This window comes from Pseudophryne corroboree, chromosome 11 (genome assembly GCF_028390025.1).
Source record: "Pseudophryne corroboree isolate aPseCor3 chromosome 11, aPseCor3.hap2, whole genome shotgun sequence".
NCBI classification, from domain to species: Eukaryota; Metazoa; Chordata; class Amphibia; order Anura; family Myobatrachidae; genus Pseudophryne; species Pseudophryne corroboree.
In genome coordinates this window covers 44,180,206-44,204,488 of record NC_086454.1, presented here as the reverse complement: position 1 = coordinate 44,204,488, position 24,283 = coordinate 44,180,206, and the positions used below count along the sequence as shown (strand labels likewise).

The 24,283-nt window shown below is 45.6% G+C and overlaps 1 protein-coding gene across 1 annotated transcript in view; it reads left to right on the top strand.

The window, feature by feature from the left end:
- Positions 1 to 5,745: 5,745 nt before the first annotated feature.
- The window catches only part of USH1C (USH1 protein network component harmonin), a 193,797-nt gene continuing 175,259 nt past the window's right edge, over positions 5,746 to 24,283 (top strand). Inside the window, exon 1 of the mRNA XM_063944096.1 lies at positions 5,746 to 5,854. Coding sequence (XP_063800166.1) covers positions 5,819 to 5,854 — 36 coding nt within the window. The 5' untranslated portion in view covers positions 5,746 to 5,818. The remainder of the gene's footprint in view (positions 5,855 to 24,283) is intronic.

The window sequence follows — 24,283 nt, the reverse complement described above, 5'->3', positions numbered from 1 at the left end:
ATGAGGATGATCTGTGTATACAGCAGGGAAGGGGTTACTGAGTGTATGAGGATGATCTGTGTATACAGCAGGGAAGGGGTTACATGTATGAGGATGATCTGTGTATACAGCAGGGAAGGGGTTACTGAGTGTATGAGGATGATCTGTGTATACAGCAGGGAAGGGGTTACTGAGTGTATGAGGATGATCTCTGTATACAGCAGGGAAGGGGTTACATGTATGAGGATGATCTGTGTATACAGCAGGGAAGGGGTTACTGAGTGTATGAGGATGATCTGTGTATACAGCAGGGAAGGGGTTACATGTATGAGGATGATCTGTGTATACAGCAGGGAAGGGGTTACTGAGTGTATGAGGATGATCTGTGTATACAGCAGGGAAGGGGTTACTGAGTGTATGAGGATGATCTCTGTATACAGCAGGGAAGGGGTTACATGTATGAGGATGATCTGTGTATACAGCAGGGAAGGGGTTACATGTATGAGGATGATCTGTGTATACAGCAGGGTAGGGGTTACATGTATGAGGATGATCTGTGTATACAGCAGGGAAGGGGTTACTGAGTGTATGAGGATGATCTGTGTATACAGCAGGGAAGGGGTTACTGAGTGTATGAGGATGATCTGTGTATACAGCAGGGAAGGGGTTACATGTATGAGGATGATCTGTGTATACAGCAGGGAAGGGGTTACTGAGTGTATGAGGATGATCTGTGTATACAGCAGGGAAGGGGTTACATGTATGAGGATGATCTGTGTATACAGCAGGGAAGGGGTTACTGAGTGTATGAGGATGATCTGTGTATACAGCAGGGAAGGGGTTACTGAGTGTATGAGGATGATCTCTGTATACAGCAGGGAAGGGGTTACATGTATGAGGATGATCTGTGTATACAGCAGGGAAGGGGTTACTGAGTGTATGAGGATGATCTGTGTATACAGCAGGGAAGGGGTTACATGTATGAGGATGATCTGTGTATACAGCAGGGAAGGGGTTACTGAGTGTATGAGGATGATCTGTGTATACAGCAGGGAAGGGGTTACTGAGTGTATGAGGATGATCTCTGTATACAGCAGGGAAGGGGTTACATTTATGAGGATGATCTCTGTATACAGCAGGGAAGGGGTTACATGTATGAGGATGATCTGTGTATACAGCAGGGTAGGGGTTACTGAGTGTATGAGGATGATCTGTGTATACAGCAGGGAAGGGGTTACTCAGTGTATGAGGATGATCTGTGTATACAGCAGGGAAGGGGTTACTGAGTGTATGAGGATGATCTGTGTATACAGCAGGGAAGGGGTTACTGAGTGTATGAGGATGATCTGTGTATACAGCAGGGAAGGGGTTACTCAGTGTATGAGGATGATCTGTGTATACAGCAGGGAAGGGGTTACATGTATGAGGATGATCTGTGTATACAGCAGGGTAGGGGTTACTGAGTGTATGAGGATGATCTGTGTATACAGCAGGGAAGGGGTTACTCAGTGTATGAGGATGATCTGTGTATACAGCAGGGAAGGGGTTACTCAGTGTATGAGGATGATCTGTGTATACAGCAGGGAAGGGGTTACATGTATGAGGATGATCTGTGTGTACAGCAGGGAAGGGGTTACTGAGTGTATGAGGATGATGTGTGTATACAGCAGGGAAGGGGTTACTGAGTGTATGAGAATGATCTGTGTATACAGCAGGGAAGGGGTTACTGAGTGTATATGAGGATGATCGGTGTATACAGCAGGGAAGGGGTTACTGAGTGTATGAGGATGATCTGTGTATACAGCAGGGAAGGGGTTACATGTATGAGGATGATCTGTGTATACAGCATGGAAGGGGTTACTGAGTGTATGAGGATGATCTGTGTATACAGCAGGGAAGGGGTTACATGTATGAGGATGATCTGTGTATACAGCAGGGAAGGGGTTACTGAGTGTATGAGGATGATCTGTGTATACAGCAGGGAAGGGGTTACTGAATGTATGAGGATGATCTGTGTATACAGCAGGGAAGGGGTTACTGAGTGCATGAGGATGATGTGTGTATACAGCAGGGAAGGGGTTACATGTATGAGGATGATCTGTGTATACAGCAGGGAAGGGGTTACTGAGTGTATGAGGATGATGTGTGTATACAGCAGGGAAGGGGTTACTGAGTGTATGAGGATGATCTGTGTATACAGCAGGGAAGGGGTTACATGTATGAGGATGATCTGTGTATACAGCAGGGAAGGGGTTACATGTATGAGGATGATCTGTGTATACAGCAGGGAAGGGGTTACTGAGTGTATGAGGATGATGTGTGTATACAGCAGGGAAGGGGTTACTGAGTGTATGAGGATGATCTGTGTATACAGCAGAGAAGAGGTTACTGAGTGCATGAGGATGATCTGTGTATACAGCAGGGAAGGGGTTACTGAGTGTATGAGGATGATCTGTGTATACAGCAGGGAAGGGGTTACATGTATGAGGATGATCTGTGTATACAGCAGGGAAGGGGTTACTGAGTGTATGAGGATGATCTGTGTATACAGCAGGGAAGGGGTTACTGAGTGTATGAGGATGATCTGTGTATACAGCAGGGAAGGGGTTACTGAGTGTATGAGGATGATCTGTGTATACAGCAGGGAAGGGGTTACTCAGTGTATGAGGATGATCTGTGTATACAGCAGGAAAGGGGTTAGATGTATGAGGATGATCTGTGTATACAGCAGGGAAGGGGTTACTGAGTGTATGAGGATGATCTGTGTATACAGCAGGGAAGGGGTTACTCAGTGTATGAGGATGATCTGTGTATACAGCAGGGAAGGGGTTACTGAGTGTATGAGGATGATCTGTGTATACAGCAGGGAAGGGGTTACTCAGTGTATGAGGATGATCTGTGTATACAGCAGGGAAGGGGTTACTGAGTGTATGAGGATGATCTGTGTATACAGCAGGGAAGGGGTTACTCAGTGTATGAGGATGATCTGTGTATACAGCAGGGAAGGGGTTACTGAGTGTATGAGGATGATCTGTGTATACAGCAGGGTAGGGGTTACTCAGTGTATGAGGATGATCTGTGTATACAGCAGGGAAGGGGTTACATGTATGAGGATGATCTGTGTATACAGCAGGGAAGGGGTTACTGAGTGTATGAGGATGATGTGTGTATACAGCAGGGAAGGGGTTACTGAGTGTATGAGAATGATCTGTGTATACAGCAGGGAAGGGGTTACTGAGTGTATGAGGATGATCTGTGTATACAGCAGGGAAGGGGTTACTGAGTGTATGAGGATGATCTGTGTATACAGCAGGGAAGGGGTTACTGAGTGTATATGAGGATGATCTGTGTATACAGCAGGGAAGGGGTTACTGAGTGTATGAGGATGATCTGTGTATACAGCAGGGAAGGGGTTACTCAGTGTATGAGGATGATCTGTGTATACAGCAGGGAAGGGGTTACATGTATGAGGATGATCTGTGTATACAGCAGGGAAGGGGTTACTGAGTGTATGAGGATGATATGTGTATACAGCAGGGAAGGGGTTACTGAGTGTATGAGGATGATCTGTGTATACAGCAGGGAAGGGGTTACTCAGTGTATGAGGATGATCTGTGTATACAGCAGGGAAGGGGTTACTGAGTGTATGAGGATGATCTGTGTATACAGCAGGGAAGGGGTTACTGAGTGTATGAGGATGATCTGTGTATACAGCAGGGAAGGGGTTACTCAGTGTATGAGGATGATCTGTGTATACAGCAGGGAAGGGGTTACTGAGTGTATGAGGATGATCTGTGTATACAGCAGGGAAGGGGTTACTGAGTGTATGAGGATGATCTGTGTATACAGCAGGGAAGGGGTTACTGAGTGTATGAGGATGATCTGTGTATACAGCAGGGAAGGGGTTACTGAGTGTATGAGGATGATCTGTGTATACAGCAGGGAAGGGGTTACTCAGTGTATGAGGATGATCTGTGTATACAGCAGGGAAGGGGTTACTGAGTGTATGAGGATGATCTGTGTATACAGCAGGGAAGGGGTTACTCAGTGTATGAGGATGATCTGTGTATACAGCAGGGAAGGGGTTACTGAGTGTATGAGGATGATCTGTGTATACAGCAGGGAAGGGGTTACTGAGTGTATGAGGATGATCTGTGTATACAGCAGGGAAGGGGTTACATGTATGAGGATGAACTGTGTATACAGCAGGGAAGGGGTTACATGTATGAGGATGATCTGTGTATACAGCAGGGAAGGGGTTACATGTATGAGGATGAACTGTGTATACAGCAGGGAAGGGGTTACATGTATGAGGATGAACTGTGTATACAGCAGGGAAGGGGTTACATGTATGAGGATGATCTGTGTATACAGCAGGGAAGGGGTTACATGTATGAGGATGATCTGTGTATACAGCAGGGAAGGGGTTACTGAGTGTATGAGGATGATGTGTGTATACAGCAGGGAAGGGGTTACTGAGTGTATGAGGATGATGTGTGTATACAGCAGGGAAGGGGTTACTGAGTGTATGAGGATGATCTGTGTATACAGCAGGGAAGGGGTTACTCAGTGTATGAGGATGATCTGTGTATACAGCAGGGAAGGGGTTACTGAGTGTACGAGGATGATCTGTGTATACAGCAGGGAAGGGGTTACTGAGTGTATGAGGATGATCTGTGTATACAGCAGGGAAGGGGTTACTGAGTGTATGAGGATGATCTGTGTATACAGCAGGGAAGGGGTTACTGAGTGTATGAGGATGATCTGTGTATACAGCAGGGAAGGGGTTACATGTATGAGGATGAACTGTGTATACAGCAGGAAAGGGGTTACATGTATGAGGATGATCTGTGTATACAGCAGGGAAGGGGTTACATGTATGAGGATGAACTGTGTATACAGCAGGGAAGGGGTTACATGTATGAGGATGAACTGTGTATACAGCAGGGAAGGGGTTACATGTATGAGGATGATCTGTGTATACAGCAGGGAAGGGGTTACATGTATGAGGATGATCTGTGTATACAGCAGGGAAGGGGTTACTGAGTGTATGAGGATGATCTGTGTATACAGCAGGGAAGGGGTTACTGAGTGTATGAGGATGATCTGTGTATACAGCAGGGAAGGGGTTACTGAGTGCATGAGGATGATGTGTGTATACAGCAGGGAATGGGTTACATGTATGAGGATGATCTGTGTATACAGCAGGGAAGGGGTTACATGTATGAGGATGATCTGTGTATACAGCAGGGAAGGGGTTACTGAGTGTATGAGGATGATGTGTGTATACAGCAGGGAAGGGGTTACTCAGTGTATGAGGATGATCTGTGTATACAGCAGGGAAGGGGTTACTGAGTGTATGAGGATGATGTGTGTATACAGCAGGGAAGGGGTTACTCAGTGTATGAGGATGATCTGTGTATACAGCAGGGAAGGGGTTACTGAGTGTATGAGGATGATCTGTGTATACAGCAGGGAAGGGGTTACTGAGTGTATGAGGATGATCTGTGTATACAGCAGGGAAGGGGTTACTGAGTGTATGAGGATGATGTGTGTATACAGCAGGGAAGGGGTTACTCAGTGTATGAGGATGATCTGTGTATACAGCAGGGAAGGGGTTACTGAGTGTATGAGGATGATGTGTGTATACAGCAGGGAAGGGGTTACTGAGTTCTCTCCTTTGCTCTCCGGGCAGGGGGCAGCTCTGGCCAATTAGTGCAGAGCTAACAGAGAGCTCTTCCCTTCTAACCAATGAGAAAGTTGCTTCCATTAGAGTAACAGCTGTTACCTGATCAGGACGAGGATCCCGGGATCATCTGTGTGAGTCACCTGCAGCATCATGGAGAGGAAGATCGCCCGGGAGTTCCGACACAAGGTGAGACCTTTCCCCACTGTGCCACCCCCCCCTGACACACTCACACAGGGACATGCATCACATGACACTCACAGACACATGCATCATCACATATGACACTCACAGACACATGCATCATCACATATGACACTCACAGACATTCATTACACCCAGTACACTCAAAGATACATATATCACACCTGACACACTCACAGAGTCATCTCACTCTCAGGGACATGCATCACACTTGAGGCACTCACAGGGACATATATCACACCTGACACTCACAGGGACATGCATCACACCTGACGCACTCACAGGGTCATGCATCACACCTGACTCACTCACAGGGACATTCATCACACCTGACACACTCACAGAGTCATGCATCACACCTGGCGCACTCACAGAGTCATGCATCACACCTGACGCACTCACAGGGTCATGCATCACACCTGACGCACTCACAGAGTCATGCATCACACCTGGCGCACTCACAGTCATGCATCACACCTGGCGCACTCACAGTCATGCATCACACCTGGCGCACTCACAGTCATGCATCACACCTGGCGCACTCACAGAGTCATGCATCACACCTGACGCACTCACAGAGTAATACATCACACCTGAGAGATGCAGTTAAAATACCGTCTGTCGGGATAGTGAACGCTGGGATCCTGACATGCGGCTAAATGCCAGACCTCCGCCCCGAATATAACCTGTGGCGAGCAAAGTTCGCCACTGGACCCAATGCGTGGCGAGGGGACTCTCTGTGCTCGCTACCGGGATGCCGCTGTTGGGACACTGACCTGACACACTCACAGGGACATGTATCACACCTGACACACTCACAGGACATGCATCACACCTGACACACTCACAGGGACATGCATCACACCTGACACACTCACAGGACATGTATCACACCTGACACACTCACAGGACATGCATCACACCTGACACTCACAGGGACATGCATCACACCTGACACTCACAGGGACATGCATCACACCTGACACACTCACAGGGACATGTATCACACCTGACACACTCACAGGACATGCATCACACCTGACACTCACAGGGACATGCATCACACCTGACACACTCACAGGACATGCATCACACCTGACACACTCACAGGGGCATGCATCACATCTGACACACTCACAGGGACATGCATCACACCTGACACCCTCACAGGGACATACATCACACCTGACACCCTCACAGGGACATGCATCACACCTGACACCCTCACAGGGACATGCATCACACCTGACACCCTCACAGGGACATGCATCACACCTGACACCCTCACAGGGACATGCATCACACCTGACACCCTCACAGGGACATGCATCACACCTGACACCCTCACAGGGACATGCATCACACCTGACACCCTCACAGGGACATGCATCACACCTGACACCCTCACAGGGACATGCATCACACCTGACACCCTCACAGGGACATGCATCACACCTGACACCCTCACAGGGACATGCATCACACCTGACACCCTCACAGGGACATGCATCACACCTGACACCCTCACAGGGACATATTTTATGCCTCTGTCATGAAGTTTCTGCGCCTCCTCCCAGGGTAACATCTGTAATTCTCCATGAGGTCTTTACACATACAGTAGCACACACACGGGCATACGATTAACTTGTGGCATGGGCTGAGGGAACCCTAATGACTGACACACTGGCAACCAAGGGGACACTAATGCCTGCGACACAACTGAGGGGATCCTAATGATTGTGATACACAGGTAACGGAGGGGACAATGATACCTGTGACACTCGGGTAACTGAGTGGAGCCTAGTGACTGAAACACTGGCAACTGAGGGGACACTGTTTTGACTGCAACACATGGGTGGCTGAGGGGGCACTAATTACTGTGACACACAGGATCTGAGAGCTATATTATTAACTACGACACATGGGGAAGTAAATATATATATATATTCTGAATTTTCAACACTGATCACTTTTTAGGCTTGTCACACTGATTATACACAGATATATAATATACATGTCACATGTCTGACATTTTCCTACGTTGGGGCGAGGGTGTAAATATTTTCCAGCAGTCAGATACGAATCCTGACATTGAGTATAACACGATTTATCTTCTGATAACGACCTCCCCATCATTCATGGTCCTATAACTTGGGTGTTAGCTGGAAGAACATCTGTCTCCGCTTGCTTTGTGTAAATGACGGCTCTGCCCTTTGCTTTGCATAAACTGCCCATCTCCTCCTGTGTCATCGCTTCTCTGTCTCACCATCATTCAGGTTTATGGGTTACATAAATGTGTATCACGCTGCTGACCTCTGACCTCTCTTCTGGTGGAAACACTTCTGATACCATACAGTACCTCGCGACCCCCACCCTGAGACGCAGGTTGCTTCATCTTTATGTCTATTGATCCTGGTTAGCAATAACAAAACAAACTCTTATTGGCCACACTTAATTGTCGTCCCTTTTGTGCAGTGGGGGAATCTGTAATGAGTCTGTGGTCTCCTCCAAATGAAGTAAATTAATTGGACATTTCCCACTGCCCTAGTACATACTTGCCTACCCTCCCGGAAGCTGCGGGAGGCTCCCGATTTTTCTGGTAGTCCCCCGCAGCCCCGGAAGGGTAGGTGATTCTCCCGCATCCCGCACAATCCTGCCCGCTTCCTAGTGAAGCTGGCGCCTGGCAGGATAAAGATAAAATAATACACTCTCAGAAAGCCGTCAGAAGGGGCAAGGCTAACCGCTGCATTTAGCCCTGCCCCCTACCCGCAGGCCAGCGAATCGCTGTCTTTTCCTCATCTTGTGGGTGTGGCCTAATTATATCACAGTTTGGCCACGCCCTCTAAGTTGCCTGCTGCGTCTCCTCTCTGGGCTTCTCCCGGAGAGACTTGAAAGGTAGGCATGTATGCCCTAGTGTTAATAGATCAGCCCCCAGTGACATTGTTTTCCCCGCCCCATACCTGTAGCACTTAACCCCCCCCTAATGCAGAATGCAGATTTTCTTTTTAAAGTAACCTGGGGTTTGGAGCTGGACATCACTGTTGCATTGGCTGCGACCCTGGTAGTATTGACCTTTCTCTAACGTCCTAAGTGGATGCTGGGACTCCGTAAGGACCATGGGGAATAGCGGCTCCGCAGGGGACAGGGCACAAAATAAAAGCTTGAGATATCGGGTGGTGTGCACTGGCTCCTCCCCCTATGACCCTCCTCCAAGCCAGTTAGATTTTTGTGCCCGGCCGAGAAGGGTGCAAACTAGGTAGCTCTCCAGAGCTGCTTAGAATAAAAGTTTAGTTAGGTTTTTTTTTTTATTTTCAGTGAGTCCTGCTGGCAACAGGCTCACTGCATCGTGGGACTAAGGGGAGAAGAAGCGAACTCACCTGAGTGCAGAGTGGATTGGGCTTCTTAGGCTACTGGACGTTAGCTCCAGAGGGACGATCACAGGTTCAGCCTGGATGGGTCACCGGAGCCGCGCCGCCGTCCCCCTTACAGAGCCAGAAGAGACGAAGGTCCGGTGAAAGCGGCGGCAGAAGACATCCTGTCTTCAAGACTAAGGTAGCGCACAGCACCGCAGCTGTGCGCCATTGCTCTCAGCACACTTCACACTCCGGTCACTGAGGGTGCAGGGCGCTGGGGGGGAGCGCCCTGAGACGCAATATAACACACATATACCTTAGCTGGCAAAAGGAATACATCACATATAGCTCCAGGGCTATATGGATGTATTTTTTCCCCTGCCATTTTACACAAAAAAGCGGGAGTTAAGGACGTCGTGAAGGGGCGGGGCCTATCTCCTCAGCACACTGGCGCCATTATTCCCTCACAGCTCCGCTGGAAGGACGGCTCCCTGATTCTCCCCTGCAGTACTGCATCTGATTCAGGGTAAAAAAGAGAAGGGGGGGCATTTTGGCAGCAAATAACTAGATTAACAGCAGCTATAAGGGATTAACACTTATATAAGGTTATCCCTGTATATATATAGCGCTGGGTGTGTGCTGGCAGACTCTCCCTCTGTCTCTCCAAAGGGCTAAGTGGGGTCCTGTCCTCTATCAGAGCATTCCCGGTGTGTGTGCTGTGTGTCGGTACGCGTGTGTCGACATGTATGAGGAGGAAAATGAGGTGGAGGCGGAGCAGTTGCCTGTGTTAGTGATGTCACCCCCTAGGGAGTCGACACCTGACTGGATGATTGTGTTTAAGCAATTAAGTGATAATGTCAGCAATTTACAAAAAACTGTTGACGACATGAGAAAGCCGGCAAATCAATTAGTGCCTGTTCAGGCGTCTCAGACACCCTCAGGGGCCCTAAAACGGCCGCTACCTCAGTGGGTCGACACGGATCCAGATACAGATACTGAATCTAGTGTCGACGGTGACGAGACAAACGTAATGTCCAGTAGGGCCACACGTTACATGATCACGGCAATGAAAGAGGCATTGAACCTTTCTGACACTACAAATACCTCAAAGGCGGGTATTATGTGGGGTGTGAAAAAACTGCCAATAGTTTTTCCTGAGTCTGAGGAAATAAATGAGGTGTGTGATAAAGCGTGGGTTTCCCCCGATAAAAAACAGCTAATTTCTAATAAGTTATTAGCACTATACCCTTTCCCGCCAGAGGTTAGGGCACGGTGGGAAACACCCCCTAGGGTAGATAAGGCGCTCACACGTTTATCTAAACAAGTAGCGTTACCGTCCCCTGATACGGCCACCCTCAAAGAACCAGCTGATAGGAGGCTGGAAAATATCCTGAAAAGTATATACACACATACTGGTGTTATACTGCGACCAGCAATCGCATCAGCCTGGATGTGCAGTGCTGGAGTCGCATGGGCGGATTCCCTGACTGAGAATATTGATACCCTGGATAGGGACAATATTCTGTTAACTATAGAACATTTAAAGGATGCATTGCTATATATGCGTGATGCGCAGAGGGATATTTGTACCCTGGCATCAAGAGTAAGCGCAATGTCCATCTCTGCCAGAAGAGCATTATGGACCAGACAGTGGTCAGGGGACGCAGATTCCAAACGGCACATGGAAGTATTGCCGTATAAGGGGGAGGAGTTATTTGGGGCTGGTCTAACAGACCTGGTGGCCACGGCAACGGCTGGAAAATCCACCTTTTTACCCCAGGTTACTTCACATCAACAGAAAAAGACAGTCTTTTCAAACTCAGTCCTTTCGTTCCCATAAGTACAAGCGAGCAAAAGGTCACTCTTTTCTGCCCAAGGGCAGAGGAAGAGGAAAAAGGCAGCACCATGCAGCCGCTTCCCAGGAGCAGAAGCCCTCCCCTGCTTCTGCCAAGTCTTCAGCATGACGCTGGGGCTTTACAAGCAGACTCAGACACGGTGGGGGCCCGTCTCAAGTATTTCAACGCGCAGTGGGCTCACTCGCAAGTGGATCCCTGGATTCTACAGGTAGTATCACAGGGGTACAAACTGGAATTCGAGGCGTTTCCTCCTCATCGGTTCCTGAAGTCTGCTTTACCAAAGTCTCCCTCCGACAGGGAGGCAGTTCTGGAAGCCATTCACAAGCTGTACTCCCAGCAGGTGATAATCAAGGTACCCCTCTTACAACAGGGGAAGGGGTATTATTCCACACTATTTGTGGTACCGAAGCCGGACGGCTCGGTGAGACCAATATTAAATCTAAAATCTTTGAACACTTACATAAAAAGGTTCAAATTCAAGATGGAGTCACTCAGAGCGGTGATAGCGAACCTGGAAGAGGGGGACTATATGGTGTCGCTGGACATCAAGGATGCTTATCTCCACGTCCCAATATATCCTTCTCACCAAGGGTACCTCAGGTTTGTAGTACAAAACTGTCATTATCAGTTTCAGACGCTGCCGTTTGGATTGTCCACGGCGCCTCGGGTCTTTACCAAGGTAATGGCCGAAATGATGATTCTTCTACGAAGAAAAGGCATCTTAATTATCCCTTACTTGGACGATCTCCTGATAAGGGCAAGAACCAAGGAACAGTTAGAAGTCGGAGTGGCACTATCTCAGGTAGTGCTAAGTCAGCACGGATGGATTCTAAATATTCCAAAATCGCAGCTGATTCCAACGACACGTCTACTGTTCTGTCAAAGTCAAAAATATTACATAGAGAGACCATATAAACTGCACACATATAAGTCGCTATACTTGCAAATATGCGCAGCGAGCACAGCAATATATGGAAACACACGCATTTGCTCGGACATGGCACAGAGATGGATTCGGCACTTGTTTCATACAGTACATGGTTATAATAATGAACAGCACCAGACATCATGGAGATTTAGAATTGGCTAATGAATTAATGTCATGGATGTGTATCATTCGAACCGAACCAGATAAACACATCATGTTTGGTATTGAAGCAAGCAGAATCAGGTGTGGGTTAGTTTGAGGCCTGTTGTGTTGTTGTGGGACATTGCAGCGGATAGATATGATTATATGTATAAAAGCTAAGATCATATTGTTAGAACAATATGATGCTCAAGACAACCTTTTACTAAGTTTTCAGGGCTGAACCTGATTAGCATATACAAAGAGAATGGTGACTCAATACAAAGGAGAAAGAAAGACCCCTCCCCCAGGTACTGGTCAAACAGGAAGGTAGTGGTCAGGTGTGGCCTCAGAGAACAGATGTAATGTAGCTACACTCACAGACACACACACAGCTACCTGGCACCAAGCAGCATGGCGGCTGAATCCCCAGGACATCTTCCAAACTAAAGGCTAAGTATTGAACTTCACATGGCTAGATAAGGAAACAGACGGATTGCTTTCTGGTTTAAATAGGATATTGTAACTTGGTTGTGTGATTGTTGGGTGTTTGTGGATACTCTGTGAAGTCTGTGATAAATTGGAACAGTATACAATCTGTAGCATAATATTTGTGGTATTTGTTTGCCAATGGAGATTTAAAATAGATTGTGCTGGTTAGTTATAATATATATATCCTGTTAATCATAAATACCACCATGCAGTTACGTTTGTGTTAATTACATTGTGATCTGGTCTTGTGATGAATATGCTCTGGTTATTGAGATACTGAAGTTGTTTGGGATGTGAAATTATGAGATGGTTCTAGGAAGTTGGATTACATTGTGAAAGGTGTTTTAGATGGTTTGGAATTGTAAAATCAGAACATATGCATTGTTTTGAGGCTTGGACATTTTGGAAGAAAATGGAGTCTTGTGTTTTCTGCTATGTGATTGTGGTTTAGTATAGAGTGCCATGTGTTTGGACCTGCAAATCTAAAATGGCTGCTGCTGGATGTCTTCCCCTCCCCCTTTCAGCCATGTGGTGTGGTCTTTGGAATCAAGTGGAGGTTTCTCAAAATGGAGTCTAGCTTCCATCCCATGCTGTATTCAGCATTGACTAACTGCGCAGCGATTGTCTCTCACATGTGTAGTTTTATCTGCAACCATGTTGTCTCTTATTTAATGTTATCATGAGCCATTTCTCTCTATCTCTCTCTTCTTCTCTTCCCCTTCCATTTTCCCATAAATAGTAATTGTATTGTATTTCTTGTGTAGTTATCTGGTTAGGTAGTCTGTTATATTGTAGTGTATCATTTGTACTGTTATCCCCTTTTACAAGTATATTAGATATAATACAGTTAATAGGCCTTGGAACCTAAACCAGCATCTGTGTATTTTCTATAGTGATAAGTGTTCACTTGAGCGTCGGTGACGCTCAAGCAGCTTTGTAGATAGTCAGGTTACACAAGGTTGCACTTACACCCTGTACTCACATTAAGGTATTCAGTGTATTTCATTGGTATAAGGTTTTATCATAAAGGTATAGTGTTGTGAGCATCTGCATCGCTGGTGACCTCCTCGTGGTCTCGAGCGTAAGCTACGCCATAGCGAATCATTACCCTAGACATAACCAATAACGTGTCCTGTGATCACTGGGCCGTGAGCGAACGTGACGCTTGAGCGTCTCGCCTACGGCTGAGCGATCGTTACGCAACTAGCGTACCATTACGGTACTTCTTAAGTAAACAGCGTACAGTGTTCTTAGCTTCATAAAGGGTTGTTTATACGACAAAGGAATTTAGCATTGTCAATTGCGGGCTCGTCCTATACTTCTCACATCTGCACTAGGTAGATCAGCAGACATTATCCCCCAGCAAAGGGTGGGAGGTTGTCTCACAGTGCTGGCGGGATAAGCGTCTGCTTCGCTTAGATAAAGGGTGCTGAAGGAACCCGGTAACCGGAAGTAAGAACAAAACGCTTGTGTCTTTTTAAAACTGTTTATTTTTCTTTTGTCTTGCGTACGCATACATACCTGCATTTCTTTTCACTTGTGTATTTCATTTTTCGTATATCACTATTCCTGTTTGCCAAATTTTATAGTTGATAGAAAGTGCTAAAAAGAGATTTGCTGTTATTTAATAGTAGAGGTGATAGTTAAAGTATAGAACAAACACACGGTTTGTCTGAGATACAAGGCAGTCAGTGTGGATTGCGGTAGATGATCAGGGATCATTTACATTGATAAAAATATATTGTGTTACGGTGGATCCTTTGCATTGCGTACACGTGTCGCTAACAAAGACTAGCGTACGCAATCCAAAAGGCAGACGCACGCAGCGTTCATTACGCAACGTAGCGTCCGGTTACGCCCACGTAGCTCAAGTTGTGATAAAGTGAAGTAACGCAAAGGCGACAAGTAACGCACAGCGGTAGATAACGCGAAGCGGTAAATAACGCAAATCTATTTTTAGAAAATCTGAAATTTAGTTTAACAGATCCTGCTCCTAATTGGTAACACTGTTGGGCTAAAGACAAATTTCTGCGCAGAAATAGATATAGAAACAAAAGTGTACATGTGTTGAGTGAGTGTGTTTTGTATACAAAAGTTTATATAACTTTAAGGTGGAACCAAAAGGAAAGCCGGGTACTCGTCAAGGGACATACGTGTAAGTGACATATACGGTGGCCAGGGAGGCATCCCTGGTTAAATAATATTTGAGCATTAGAGTATAGCGGACCATAAGGTAACAAGACCAGGAGGTCATAAGGTAACAAGACCAGGAGGTCGTAAGGTAAAAGGTCCGCTATAAAAGTCCAGTGGCACAACGCCTGGGGTGTTGGTGCAGAACCCATATAGGCCATACAAGCTCTGGCTGAAGGAATCGCAGCCGGAAACATAGATTCCATTGATCTTTCAGTACATGACAAGTAGTGCTCGTATACTGAACGATTGGACCGCACGTTATTGTGTGCAGTAGTTAGTAATCTGACCTAATACCATTAGAGTAAAGTGGTCACAAACGCTATCTGTACATTCTGACGTGATTTGTGTAATTTTTTATTTTTGGAAGGGAAGTTCGCTGGTCACTCAGGAACTATCTAACAACCCCAACTTTACTGGAAAGAGTAAGTGTCCTGCGGGTAACCCTCATATGTTCCAGTAAACTAAAGGTTCACAGGGGCCCTAGGTTGGGTCCAGCAGCTCTGGCTACAGTGATTGCAGCACAGGCCAACGTGGGCGAGAAGTAAGTGGGGTACTTGATAAACCACCACCGCCGGCCTGCCCAAGGACATCTTGGTTTGTTTGTAAGGGTTCGCTGAAAGCCTTGATATTCAAGGAGGAATAGGCAACGCCTGCAGATTATGGGGGCCATTTGTTCAGGTAGGGGGCGATCAACCTCGGTTCGGGTTGATTCAGAGAACCGATCCATCGGGTCGGCACGATATGTGATGTGTAAGAAATATGGAAATCACGCTGAAGTTTTATGTGATGAATGGGAGAGAATGACTGTACAAGACAGGGACAAATTCCCAAGAATAGGTAGCTTCAGTCCAGTAGTGTTACAAAAATTTAAGGAGGAGGATAAGTCTCGTTGAACCAACGAAGAGACAAAATAAACATTATGAATATTTACAGTTATGGCAACAGGAAAGTGAATTACAAAAAGAGTCTATTGACTTTTCTGACTCTTATCTTGAGAGGAGAGATATGGCAGCAGGAGAGGAGTTGATTGCGGAGAGAAAAGCACAAAGGTGGAACAATAAAAACGCTCTTAGCAACTGTAATATAGATTATAAGGATAAGTGTAATAAATGTAACCATGATTATTGTAATACTGTTGAATGTACAACTATTAACCTGTGCAAGCTGCACCCCATGTCAAACCTCCCTCAGGAATACAAACAAGAAAGTGAGCCCAGAACGATGTCGGCACCTCTTAAAGAAGCCATCCTACAAGACATCCAGGTGGACGCGACCAAATTGGTAAAGGCAATAATCAAACCCCCTAACGGAGGGTCAGGTGAGGTCGTGTCCACAGGTACGTACAATGTTTTATATCACGCACAAACAAATGTACCCCATATTGTAAGACCAAAACAAGGTGATGTGATTGAGTTTAGTCCTGTCAGGGTGATCACAGTCCCCAATGGGAAGACTGATGATCAGGGAACCATTCCCGTCAAGGACAGTGCAATGCGCCATCCCTGGTCCCGGACAGAATTGAGATCAATCATGTCTGATTACCCAGATCCTAGGAAAGATCTAACTGTATGATCAAAGATTCACAGAAGGCATATCAACTCCCTAGACAACGACATAATCATGGTATCCAAGGAATCAGGTAGGTACAGGGAAAGCGGTTGATGGTGATGAGCATCCAAACGTTTGAGGAGGCATCAAATCAACCAAAACCCCAGGCCATTGGCACATGGAGGAACTTAAGGAGTTGTGATCTGTGCAAAAGAGAACTGCAATAACCCACATAAAGTTAGACCCCCTAGACCAAGAAATGAGCAAAAGTTATGACACACCATTATAATCAAGGATCACATAGGCAGGAAAGGTGATTATTAGGAATGGAGGCAAGCCTGAGGTAACGGTTAATAAATTGGGAGGTCATTCACTGAAGACACAGGAATGACCAGGTTAAACGTTGTAAATGTATTTGTGAAAAATGTTTTTTCTTTCTCTCTCTATCCCCATCTCTGACGATTATTGGTAAGAATTCAAACATTGCATATTCGCTTGGTCCTTGCAGAAGTCTACCAAACCCCAGCATGACCTATCCACCACAATGTATTCTGGCCAGATACAGACAGTGGAATAATGCAAGTGCTGGTGGGGAGGGACTGCTCAAGGAAACCATTAGACACGTAGATACGACAGCCTAATAGTCTGACAATGTTTTCTTAATGTTGACAACGTTTAAAAATGCTTTGTTTCTCTTCTCTTATTGGTGGTTATTGTCGGGTTATGTAATGTATATATGCACATGAATTGTTCTCTATCTCTTTTGTTTTTTATTTTCTCTCTCTCCTCACTCATGTTTCCATGATTTAAAGATGGTATGTCACCCCTAAGTGTTAACCAATGGTAATGCCAGATTTTGCTCCACACAGAAAGATCGCTAGTTAGGAAGAAAGATTACATCACCAGAAGGTTCATTCGGAAGACTGAAGAGACAGCACCTTTTGAGAGGACAGCAGAACAAGAAGAACAACAAGACGAGAGAACTTATTATCGTAACGAGTTCTCTCCCCCTCAAACTGATTTTCTTATACCCCATTTACAAATTTCTTCTTTTCTCCTCCTGTAAGATGGACTTGCCCCAAGAGACTGTGATATGGATTTTTCCCGTTAACCATGATGTTGACCAGAGCAGTCTGTTTCGGTGAGAGTACCAGTGAGGTCGAGAAAGGATCCAGAAAGGTCCTGATGACTGAGACGGAGGTGTAAATTTCCAATAGCAACCCAATCACCAAGCAAAGGCGAGTACCGGGCACGATCTAACAACCATGTTATTTGTAAACAACTGTGAAGGAATGTTAGTTCAAAAAGAAAGTTGTATCTGTAGGCTCTGTAACAAAGTAATGCCAATCCAGTTTTAATATCCATATGGACCGGCATCCATTGAGTGACTATCACTCCTTAGTGGGTAATGTGTTAAATAAGACCGATTGTTGGGTATGCTCTCAAGTACCTCAGGGACACAGCAAATCAGGGCTAGTACCATTTCCTTTAACGTTAGGGGAGGTACTTGAGCTAAGTGGTGGGAGACCGGTGGACCGGAGGTTTAACATCTCCAGCCCTCCTAGTTTGAAGCTCCACCAATACCATGTGGATAGGTCCCTCTTATGTTTTAACATCTCCAATCCCAGAAAACCGGGAAATTGGGAAGTGTCATGGAGTAACCACACCATGACCTTTTCACACAGAGCAGATAGAATGCCTACAGATACAGAGCTCGTACGCCACATAGCCAGTAGAGGAAAATCTTTCCGGTATCGATATACCTTAGGAAATAGGATTACTAGAGTTGGAGAGGTATCACCAGGATACTGTGCACATATCGTACAAACCGATACGTGCATTAAGCAGTTGGAAGAATTAGGGTCAGGAGATTTCACCTGGAAGGTTTGTAACATGGTCATGTCCTTCTCCGTCCCATATGTTCTCCCCGATGATGCATATTTCATATGCGGGAGAAAGGCGTACAAGTGGCTTGCCCCAAACTCTGAAGGATTGTGTTATATTGGAAAAGTATTGCCTGAAGTGATGACTGTAACACATGACAAAATGAAGGACATACACCGTGGTGCCCAAGCTCCTTATACTCACACTCATTACGAGCACCGAGTTAAAAGACAACTGTCAGAAAGGTTAGAGCATCCGGCCTCTGATCTTATCCATGAATCCACCGGGATTCAGGTTCTGGTAGCGTTAGATTTCACTCGTACCGCTCGGGGAGTGATGAATTATAGATACATTTCCGCACTCGCCAATTTGTTAGATAATATCACTGAAATGTATGATGACACGTTTAGATACACTGGAAGAGAACTTCAAGCTTATAAAACAGAACTAGTTCAGCATAGGATGGTTCTTAATTATCTTACAGCAGTAACAGGCGGATATTGTGTTACATTGGCAACACAGTACGGCATAAAGTGTTGCACGTATATCACAAATAGCACCGAGGATCCGGTAGAGGTCATAGACCAAAAGATGGACGATATTCTCCAATTGAAGTGGGAATTTCGTCGAAAACACAATCTCACCCTCGCTGCTGTAGGTAATGAGCTGACTGGTTGGGTGTCATGGTTGAACCCGCGAAATTGGTTCTCCGGTTTAGGAGAGTGGGCTCAAGGAGTCATAATGGATGTTGGAAAGTTTCTACTATGTATCTTAGGTGTCGTTATATCGATTGGATTGATATTTAGATGCGGGCAGGCTTTAATGAGGTGCAAACAAAGTACAAAAGTGATGAGCTTGAGGAGTGAGGAAACTGTAATTAACCTGGATTTGATTTATGACCCAATGATAGAAACCAGAATGTGATGAAAATACGATTATACGGTCCGTTTCTTTCACCTGTTTTTCTGCTTTTCTCCCAGATACAAAGACCCCCTTGGACGAGGAAGCTGACGAGACGAGATGTATACAGACAACAGACAAGCACCAAAGAAGAAGATTTGACAACTTTAAATATGGACACTTGATGAACTTTGCCATGGATCCCCAGTTTCCCTAGTATTTTTAAACTCACGCTAGCCCAACATTTTTGTAAATCTGATGGCACTGACAAAGCTATTTGCTCATGCCTAAGGAGCAATACAGCGCAAAGAAGACGACTCTCAACAGATACCGAAAACAACTTCGACGACAGATGTACATTTCCCTGACATAGAATATCATTGCATTTTCCATAAGTGTTCTTTATCTTCATCTCTACAACCCTCAGGTAATGACACACATAGTCGATAGGGAATACAGGCACAGATATCAGCAACCACATACCTCCCCCATTCATGTATCATCAACTAAAATGTGCTCCCCCATTTTGTTACAACCACAGCCGAGATGAGCTCGGTAAAGTTTGACAGCCCATCCACAGACCCTTAGTACGGGATAAGAAGGAATTCAAATGTATACTTCGCAATACCTCGAAGCTTGATGTACAACACGTACGGCACGATGATACATGACCCCCCAAACATGGACTCATACACACATGCTTCTGCTATCTCACTAGGTCATACCCTCTTCACACCTTCTCCTCTCTCCTCCCTTACCCAACCATTGAAATGTATTAACCCCTGACATATATTTTTCTCTTTTTGAAATGTTTTAGGAAGTGGCAGTTATTGGTGACTGCCAAAGGGTGGACTGTCAAAGTCAAAAATATTACATAGAGAGACCATATAAACTGCACACATATAAGTCGCTATACTTGCAAATATGCGCAGCGAGCACAGCAATATATGGAAACACACGCATTTGCTCGGACATGGCACAGAGATGGATTCGGCACTTGTTTCATACAGTACATGGTTATAATAATGAACAGCACCAGACATCATGGAGATTTAGAATTGGCTAATGAATTAATGTCATGGATGTGTATCATTCGAACCGAACCAGATAAACACATCATGTTTGGTATTGAAGCAAGCAGAATCAGGTGTGGGTTAGTTTGAGGCCTGTTGTGTTGTTGTGGGACATTGCAGCGGATAGATATGATTATATGTATAAAAGCTAAGATCATATTGTTAGAACAATATGATGCTCAAGACAACCTTTTACTAAGTTTTCAGGGCTGAACCTGATTAGCATATACAAAGAGAATGGTGACTCAATACAAAGGAGAAAGAAAGACCCCTCCCCCAGGTACTGGTCAAACAGGAAGGTAGTGGTCAGGTGTGGCCTCAGAGAACAGATGTAATGTAGCTACACTCACAGACACACACACAGCTACCTGGCACCAAGCAGCATGGCGGCTGAATCCCCAGGACATCTTCCAAACTAAAGGCTAAGTATTGAACTTCACATGGCTAGATAAGGAAACAGACGGATTGCTTTCTGGTTTAAATAGGATATTGTAACTTGGTTGTGTGATTGTTGGGTGTTTGTGGATACTCTGTGAAGTCTGTGATAAATTGGAACAGTATACAATCTGTAGCATAATATTTGTGGTATTTGTTTGCCAATGGAGATTTAAAATAGATTGTGCTGGTTAGTTATAATATATATATCCTGTTAATCATAAATACCACCATGCAGTTACGTTTGTGTTAATTACATTGTGATCTGGTCTTGTGATGAATATGCTCTGGTTATTGAGATACTGAAGTTGTTTGGGATGTGAAATTATGAGATGGTTCTAGGAAGTTGGATTACATTGTGAAAGGTGTTTTAGATGGTTTGGAATTGTAAAATCAGAACATATGCATTGTTTTGAGGCTTGGACATTTTGGAAGAAAATGGAGTCTTGTGTTTTCTGCTATGTGATTGTGGTTTAGTATAGAGTGCCATGTGTTTGGACCTGCAAATCTAAAATGGCTGCTGCTGGATGTCTTCCCCTCCCCCTTTCAGCCATGTGGTGTGGTCTTTGGAATCAAGTGGAGGTTTCTCAAAATGGAGTCTAGCTTCCATCCCATGCTGTATTCAGCATTGACTAACTGCGCAGCGATTGTCTCTCACATGTGTAGTTTTATCTGCAACCATGTTGTCTCTTATTTAATGTTATCATGAGCCATTTCTCTCTATCTCTCTCTTCTTCTCTTCCCCTTCCATTTTCCCATAAATAGTAATTGTATTGTATTTCTTGTGTAGTTATCTGGTTAGGTAGTCTGTTATATTGTAGTGTATCATTTGTACTGTTATCCCCTTTTACAAGTATATTAGATATAATACAGTTAATAGGCCTTGGAACCTAAACCAGCATCTGTGTATTTTCTATAGTGATAAGTGTTCACTTGAGCGTCGGTGACGCTCAAGCAGCTTTGTAGATAGTCAGGTTACACAAGGTTGCACTTACACCCTGTACTCACATTAAGGTATTCAGTGTATTTCATTGGTATAAGGTTTTATCATAAAGGTATAGTGTTGTGAGCATCTGCATCGCTGGTGACCTCCTCGTGGTCTCGAGCGTAAGCTACGCCATAGCGAATCATTACCCTAGACATAACCAATAACGTGTCCTGTGATCACTGGGCCGTGAGCGAACGTGACGCTTGAGCGTCTCGCCTACGGCTGAGCGATCGTTACGCAACTAGCGTACCATTACGGTACTTCTTAAGTAAACAGCGTACAGTGTTCTTAGCTTCATAAAGGGTTGTTTATACGACAAAGGAATTTAGCATTGTCAGTTCTTAGGAATGATTCTGGACACAGTCCAGAAGAAGGTGTTTCTCCCGGAGGAGAAGGCCAGGGAGTTATCCGAGCTAGTCAGGAACCTCCTAAAACCAGGACAGGTCTCAGTGCATCAGTGCACAAGGGTCCTGGGAAAAATGGTGGCTTCTTACGAAGCGATTCCATTCGGAAGATTCCATGCAAGAACTTTTCAGTGGGATCTACTGGGAAAATGGTCCGGATCGCATCTTCAGATGCATCAACGGATAACCCTGTCGCCAAGGACAAGGGTGTCTCTCCTGTGGTGGCTTCAGAGGGCTCATCTACTAGAGGGCCGCAGATTTGGCATTCAGGATTGGATCCTGGTAACCACGGATGCCAGCCTGAGAGGCTGGGGAGCAGTCACACAGGGAAGGAATTTCCAGGGCTTGTGGTCAAGCATGGAAACATCTCTTCATATAAACATTCTAGAACTAAGGGCCATTTACAATGCCTTAATTCAAGCAAAACCTCTGCTTCAGGGTCAGGCGGTGTTGATCCAGTCGGACAACATCACGTCAGTCGCCCACATAAACAGACAGGGCGGCACGAGAAGCAGGAGGGCAATGGCAGAAACTGCAAGGATTCTTCGCTGGGCGGAAAATCATGTGATAGCACTGTCAGCAGTGTTCATTCCGGGAGTGGACAACTGGGAAGCAGACTTCCTCAGCAGACACGACCTTCACCCGGGAGAGTGGGGACTTCACCCAGAAGTCTTCCACCAAATTGTAAACCGTTGGGAAAGACCAAAGGTGGACATGATGGCGTCACGTCTAAACAAAAAACTGGACAGATATTGCGCCAGGTCAAGGGACCCTCAGGCAATAGCAGTGGACGCTCTGGTAACGCCGTGGGTGTACCAGTCAGTGTATGTATTCCCTCCTCTGCCCCTCATACCGAAAGTATTGAGAATCATAAGAAGGAGAGGAGTAAGAACTATACTCGTGGTTCCGGATTGGCCAAGAAGGTCTTGGTACCCGGAACTTCAAGAGATGCTCACGGACGAACCGTGGCCTCTACCTCTAAGACAGGACCTGCTACTGCAGGGGCCTTGTCTGTTCCAAGACTTACCGCGGCTGCGTTTGACGGCATGGCGGTTGAACGCCGGATCCTGAAGGACAAGGGCATTCCAGAAGAAGTCATCCCTACTCTGGTAAAAGCCAGAAAGGAAGTAACCGCAAAACATTATCACCGCATTTGGCGTAAATATGTTGCGTGGTGTGAGGCCAAGAAGGCCCCTACACAGGAATTTCAACTGGGTCGTTTCTTGCATTTCCTGCAAACAGGACTGTCTATGGGCCTAAAATTAGGGTCCATTAAGGTTCAAATTTCGGCCCTGTCGATATTCTTCCAGAAAGAACTGGCTTCAGTACCTGAAGTTCAGACATTTGTGAAAGGGGTGCTGCACATACAGCCTCCTTTTGTGCCTCCAGTGGCACCTTGGGATCTCAATGTTGTGTTGAGATTTCTAAAATCACACTGGTTTGAACCATTGTCTACGGTAGATTTAAAATATCTCACGTGGAAGGTGTCGATGCTGTTGGCCTTGGCTTCAGCTAGGCGTGTGTCAGAATTGGCGGCTTTATCATGTAAAAGCCCTTACCTAAATTTTCATTCTGACAGGGCGGAATTGAGGACTCGTCCTCAATTTCTACCTAAGGTGGTTTCTGCATTTCACATGAACCAACCTATTGTGGTACCTGCGGCTACTAGGGACTTAGAGGACTCTAAGTTGCTGGACGTTGTCAGGGCCTTGAAAATATATGTTTCCAGGACGGCTGGAGTCAGGAAAACTGACTCGCTGTTTATCCTGTATGCACCCAACAAGCTGGGTGCTCCTGCTTCAAAGCAGACGATTGCTTGTTGGATTTGTAGTACAATTCAGCTTGCACATTCCGTGGCAGGATTGCCACAGCCAAAATCAGTAAAAGCCCATTCCACAAGGAAAGTGGGCTCATCTTGGGCGGCTGCCCGAGGGGTCTCGGCTTTACAACTTTGCCGAGCAGCTACTTGGTCAGGGGCAAACACGTTTGCTAAATTCTACAAATTTGATACCCTGGCTGAGGAGGACCTGGAGTTCTCTCATTCGGTGCTGCAGAGTTATCCGCACTCTCCCGCCCGTTTGGGAGCTTTGGTATAATCCCCATGGTCCTTACGGAGTCCCAGCATCCACTTAGGACGTTAGAGAAAATAAGATTTTACTTACCGATAAATCTATTTCTCGTAGTCCGTAGTGGATGCTGGGCGCCCATCCCTAGTGCGGATT